Source organism: Austrofundulus limnaeus, unplaced genomic scaffold, assembly GCF_001266775.1.
Source record: "Austrofundulus limnaeus strain Quisiro unplaced genomic scaffold, Austrofundulus_limnaeus-1.0 Scaffold9, whole genome shotgun sequence".
Taxonomy (NCBI): Eukaryota; Metazoa; Chordata; class Actinopteri; order Cyprinodontiformes; family Rivulidae; genus Austrofundulus; species Austrofundulus limnaeus.
Window position 1 is genome coordinate 2,449,316 of NW_013952411.1, and position 5,801 is coordinate 2,455,116.

Sequence of the window (5,801 nt, forward strand, 5' to 3'; positions counted from 1 at the left end):
TACTTCTAGTGACTACTTCTACTGTTTATCATATATCCACTTGATCTTCAAACGTCTCAGCACATAGAAAATAGCATTAGAACAACAAAGCTTTCACACAAACTWGAGGTCTCACTTCATAAACTGTAGGTGTGTCTCTCTGCTGCATTTCTGGTTAAAACATGTTATTTTTTCATTCAGTTAAGTTATTATTGGGTATTCAGAAATTTTACTCAAGTAAGACTAGTGATACTTCATAATAACATTACTCAAATAGTACAGTGTCAAAAAACTACACAAAAGTACATTATTTCCAAAACGTTACTTAAGTAAATGTAACTGAGTGACTGATGTAAGATTCCTGAACTTGTTTTCTGTGTTTATGTGACARTGTAGACCTCTTGTGTTTCTACAGCTGATGCACTGAACCTGAGTGTACTCAAATATTGTAGAACTCCGCTGTGATACTTTGTCTATAATCTTTCTTCATGGTCATTAAGAAATGTTAAACAATGGATTTGTTTAATTTTTACATTGGTGACACTTGTGGAGGACCAAAACTGACTTAAAATTAAAAGGAAAAATATATTAATGGCCCAATAAATAAATAAACGCATGTGAAAAGAGGGGTCTTTCATGCTACAGCTACATAATTTGATAAAACTAAGCTAGAAAAATAAATAGGAAGGTCAATTAAATTATAAAACATGAGGTAAAGTCATCTTTTTTAAATAATTTGTGCATTTTAAGTGTATTTGTTTATTTATTGAGCTATTTATGTATATTTTTGCTTTTTGTTTTAATTATGTCAGTTTCAGTCCTCCAAAACACTCAAACTTCTTCTGAAAAAATTAAAAAARATAAACTTCCTTACTGTGCATTTTGTTTAGACAACCACTCTGATTGGCCTGTTGAAGACTGCAAGGCTTCTACGATTGGTGCGTGTTGCCAGGAAGCTGGACCGCTACTCTGAGTACGGCGCTGCAGTCCTGATGTTGCTCATGTGCATCTTTGCCCTCATTGCCCACTGGTTGGCTTGTATATGGTACGCTATTGGCAATGTGGAAAAGCCCTACCTACAGCACAAGATTGGCTGGCTGGACAATCTGGCTGTGTCCATAGGGAAAAGATATAACTACAGTGACCCTAGTTCTGGGCCCTCGATCAAGGACAAGTATGTGACAGCGCTTTACTTCACGTTCAGCAGTCTCACAAGTGTGGGCTTCGGGAATGTCTCCCCAAACACCAACTCTGAGAAAGTGTTTTCCATATGTGTCATGTTAATTGGCTGTAAGTATCTTTGTGTGTGTGTGTGTGTTTACAGAAGAAATTGCTTTTATTTATTTGTAGTATTTCTTACTCTGCATGTACTAGAAATTGATGGGCATTTTTTTTAATTTAGGAAGAGCAGTGTTCTTTTGCAGTGTTTTTTTAACAGCACACTTTGAAATATACAAAACTCATCCTTTCTGTTCGCTGTCTATTTTCCAGCTCTCATGTAYGCCAGTATATTTGGAAATGTCTCTGCCATCATCCAGAGGTTGTACTCGGGGACAGCTCGCTACCACGCTCAGATGTTACGGGTCAAGGAGTTCATCCGCTTTCACCAGATACCAAACCCACTGAGGCAAAGACTAGAAGAGTACTTCCAGCACTCGTGGACCTACACGAACGGCATCGATATGAACACGGTAAACTCAGAACATCTGCMTGTCCGCATAACTGACATAAATGACCAATAAAATAATTGATTACATTAACTTGGTGTGAAAATGTTGAATTATGCGAGACTGAAAGAACTWTTTTTATCCTGTTTGCCTTCCCTTTGGATTGCCATCTCTTCATTGGTAAGAACAGGAGGTACATSCCTTTTATTACTTCTCTTTCTGGTTATATACCTTTTTCTGTCAACTTTTTTTTTTCAAAATTAAAGCATCTGAACTTTTTTTTAAGTGTACACAAAGCAGCAGTTATGTTTTGTGTACACAATACAACCAGCCATTCTTTATTGTCAGTTTATATGTCAGGCATAAATAATATATATTAAAAAATAGCATTAGCTGTCATTTAAACTGCTCTTCTTTGAAAATTTGTTATATTTAAAAAAAATTCTGTTGCAAAGAATCCAGTTAACTATTGTAACCATTTTTATTTAGATTTTTTGTGRTTTATTGATTGAGAATATCACACACAGATGAAAGTCTCCTTTGTTACATCACACTGTGTTTTTGCAGTAGCCCAGATAAACAGCTGGCTCTRGAGTGAGCCTTTTGCATTTTTTACTTTTTAAGTGTCCAGAGTTGTTACTATTATATGCTTGAAGAGTTTGGATAAGGCTCAGGGCTGTTTAGTCAGTTTTAAATGWGCTAAATGTAGCTGAAACCTGCACACTAGGGCTTTTTATAAATAAAATATCATGATAGTAGTTGTCCAACACATTTGAAAACTTGAACTTTGCCAGCTCGTACTGCATTCATGCTCTCCACTTTAGGTCAGCTGATGTCAGTACAGTGCATTCTCGTCTTTTTAAAATTTATTTATTTATTTTTACAAACAGAATTAAAGTATTGGAGACCATACATCTTCCTATTTAGAATCTTATAAAATTCTTTCTTACTTGAAATTACTATTTGTTGTGCAAAAAGCATTTAAAGCCACCGCTGCTGCATCTGACAGTTTACCTAATTAAAATACAACAAGCAAACACTTTTATGTGGTGTTTTATTCAAGACTGGTCTAAACAACATAATTGTGTCTAAAAATTTTACATAAGTCATTCATCTTCCCCTGTGAAGTTTGCAAAGGAATAATGAATCTACTGTATATTTCAGTCAGTATATAAGTTATTTTCATCAAACCTAAATATATGTTACCTTACCAAAAGTACATTAACTTTATTTTTTAGCTGAACGCTACATCCCTTGGGTGGGATATATATTATCCAAAAACCTCCTATTTTAGTTATTCAACTCACTGATGTTCTCTGCATCACAGGTGTTAAAAGGATTTCCTGAGTGCCTGCAGGCAGATATTTGCCTCCACCTCAACAGAAATCTTTTACACAACTGCAAAGCATTCCAAGGAGCAACTAAAGGATGCTTGAGGGCCTTGGCCATGCGCTTCCAAACCACTCACGCACCTCCTGGAGACACACTGGTTCACAGTGGAGATGTTCTCACGGCGCTCTACTTCCTGTCCCGTGGTTCCATTGAGATACTGAAAGACGACATCGTGGTAGCTATCCTGGGTAAATACACTTCTTTACCGCTGTGTCCTGAGATACTTTCCCTAATTAATCTGTTGTTAATTATAGAAGTTATGTGGAGGCAGGTTAAAGGATGAGGATGTAGGTCCCTTTATGAAAGATGACATTGTTGCTGGCAGAGGAAACTGAGCTGTCATTTGACCTTTTGATAGAGTCTGTAATTATTTATGCATGTAGTGTCAGTCTCCGGTGCTCATTGAACCTCCATCTCCTTTAAGATAAGTGATCGACTGTAAAAGGTCAAAACCACCTCCTTTTATTGTATAAGAGCTCTCAGCTGACTTTGTGTTCAGTCAGCACCAGACACTCAATACACACTGTACTTTGAAAAGTAAAAGGTAGTTCTGAGTCAGATAATGCAGAGTTTCTTGTTTGCACGTATTATTTCATAATTGTGTCGCTAATGCATAAAAGTAAATCATATTTAGATAAAAGGAGGGTAAATATGAGTCTGCATTAATGCAGATATGTTACATTTGATTCTCAATTAGCAGTATTGTTATTTTTATTCCATAAATCCTGTTTGTTGCTTCTTTTGTAGTTTCCTGGCTCTTTCAGCCTCAAACAGCCCAGATGAGAAAAAATCAAAACAGAATAATGTGTCTTTCCTAATGACGCTGACCTATGCAAAGCTTGTTGCATTGTTTTATGAGTGTGAAATTAGTCTGCTAAGCTAACGATTACCTAAATCCATGTGTTGAGAGCTGCATGTTGGGGAGAAATTCATCACTCTGTGTGAGGCTTTGCTCTGTGGTAGAGAGGTGTCCTGTGCATGCTGTGAAAAGAACACTAGCAGCCAACATATCGTATCTCTTTTTCCTGAACCCCTGCTCACACAGTTGGCATTTAGTGAACCCCACACACCAACAAAGGATTTTTTTTATGATGGCCTTTATATGAGAGTCCTTACTCAAGTAAAGGAAAATATTTTTATTCTTTTGAGGGAAAACTAAGCTTATGGTGCAGGAGATATCACGGCATTAAGGAAGTGTGCGATAGAACTCATTATGTAATAGGTTTTATCAACCCAAATATTTTCCTTTGAAGTGCGCAACGTGTAGAGAGTGTCAATTACGATCAGCCCTCCACCCCCCCCTCACATCAAAGTTGCTTTGTGTTACTGGTTATTCCTCAGGATAAATAATAGATCAAAGATGGAGAGACAGCTGATGCCCAGGCCTTGGGAGAAAAATACTCTGCGAAAGAAAAGGCACAAAAACAAACACCTCTGCTGCTCTTGACTATAATAATAAGATGAATAGAATAAATGTCAACATAAATGTCTTTGGTTGAAGCACAAAGGTTATGCAGGTAAAGTCAGTATTTTCAGTGTTACTAACTAACCAATTAATTGTATTTTCTGTGTGTTTATCACTACCAGGAAAAAATGACATTTTTGGAGAAATGATCCATCTGTTTGCCAAGCCTGGGAAGTCCAACGCAGATGTGCGAGCGCTGAGTTACTGCGACCTAAGCACCATTCAGAGGGAAGATCTGCTGGAGGTGCTTGATATGTACCCCGAGTTTTCAGATTTCTTCTTCAACAACCTGGAGCTTACCTTCAACCTCAGAGATGAATCTGCCAAGGTGGAATATATAATATATATTGATTTAGTTTCAAAACTCAGGTTTCTGCTGTTTTTGTTTTCTTTTTATTTTAACTTAGTTTAATTCTTGCAGCCCACTAATGTCCCAGAAGATTGTGACCCAGATGGTAAGAGCAACAGAAACATGAAAAGACGAATCTCCTTCACCCCTGATTTACCTGAAGGTTAGTAGAGATGTATCTGCTGAACAGACAAGGATTTTTTTGCAGTAACATATGTGTTCTTTGTTACTGTTTGCTCACTGAGAAAATGTATTCTCTATGGAACGCAGTCTGGTGTTATTCACTCCTGTTGATTGCCATCCTCTAGAGGAAACCAAGGAGGTGGTTAAAGACACTCAAAAGGAAAAAGGGTCCAACTCGTGCCTAAAGAGATGTTCTGTTGCCCTGGGTTCCTCCTCACTCAGCGTTCCAGTCCTAGACACAGATCTCATCGTCAGAGACGGCCTGGGCAGAAGAACATCTGCTGGAGGTAGAAAAATAAAGAAATAGAGTCCTGTTTTACACTTTCTGACATTAGGTAGTTGCTTCTTTACCTGAATTATTTTGTTTGACACCCAGACATCAGAGCAGCATTCAAAAGGATCAACATTTTATGTCAGCGGTTTCTATTCAAGCTCTGCACACACAGAAATGACACTACAGCAGCTGACAGCAAAATGCAGCAGAGACTCCACGTAATTTTACAGAACAGGAATTAAGTGATTACATAAACATGTTTTTATGGCACATATGGGAAGGATGTCAGCTCAGACTTTCTGCAAAAGTTGTCAGAACTAAAAAGTTAAGGGACCAAAGTGCAGGACACTCCATGTAGGAAGATAGAAATCCATACATTTTATTAAAACAAAAGACACTGTCAAAAGCAAAGGCTTAACAAAGCATGGAGGAGCCCAAACACACACACACACACACACACACACACACACACACACACACACACACACACAC

At 37.6% G+C, this 5,801-nt stretch overlaps 1 protein-coding gene across 3 annotated transcripts in view; it reads left to right on the plus strand.

Annotated features, from left to right (window-relative positions):
• Window positions 1-5,801, plus strand: part of kcnh7 (potassium voltage-gated channel subfamily H member 7) — a 46,422-nt gene that overhangs the window by 32,957 nt on the left and 7,664 nt on the right. The window contains exons 7-12 of one of the 3 annotated variants that reach the window (XM_014001501.1): window positions 870-1,269; window positions 1,471-1,670; window positions 2,974-3,226; window positions 4,626-4,831; window positions 4,925-5,015; window positions 5,161-5,322. In XM_014001501.1, the coding sequence (XP_013856955.1) occupies window positions 870-1,269; window positions 1,471-1,670; window positions 2,974-3,226; window positions 4,626-4,831; window positions 4,925-5,015; window positions 5,161-5,322 (1,312 nt within the window). The other 2 variants (XM_014001502.1, XM_014001503.1) reach the window with 2 other exon arrangements.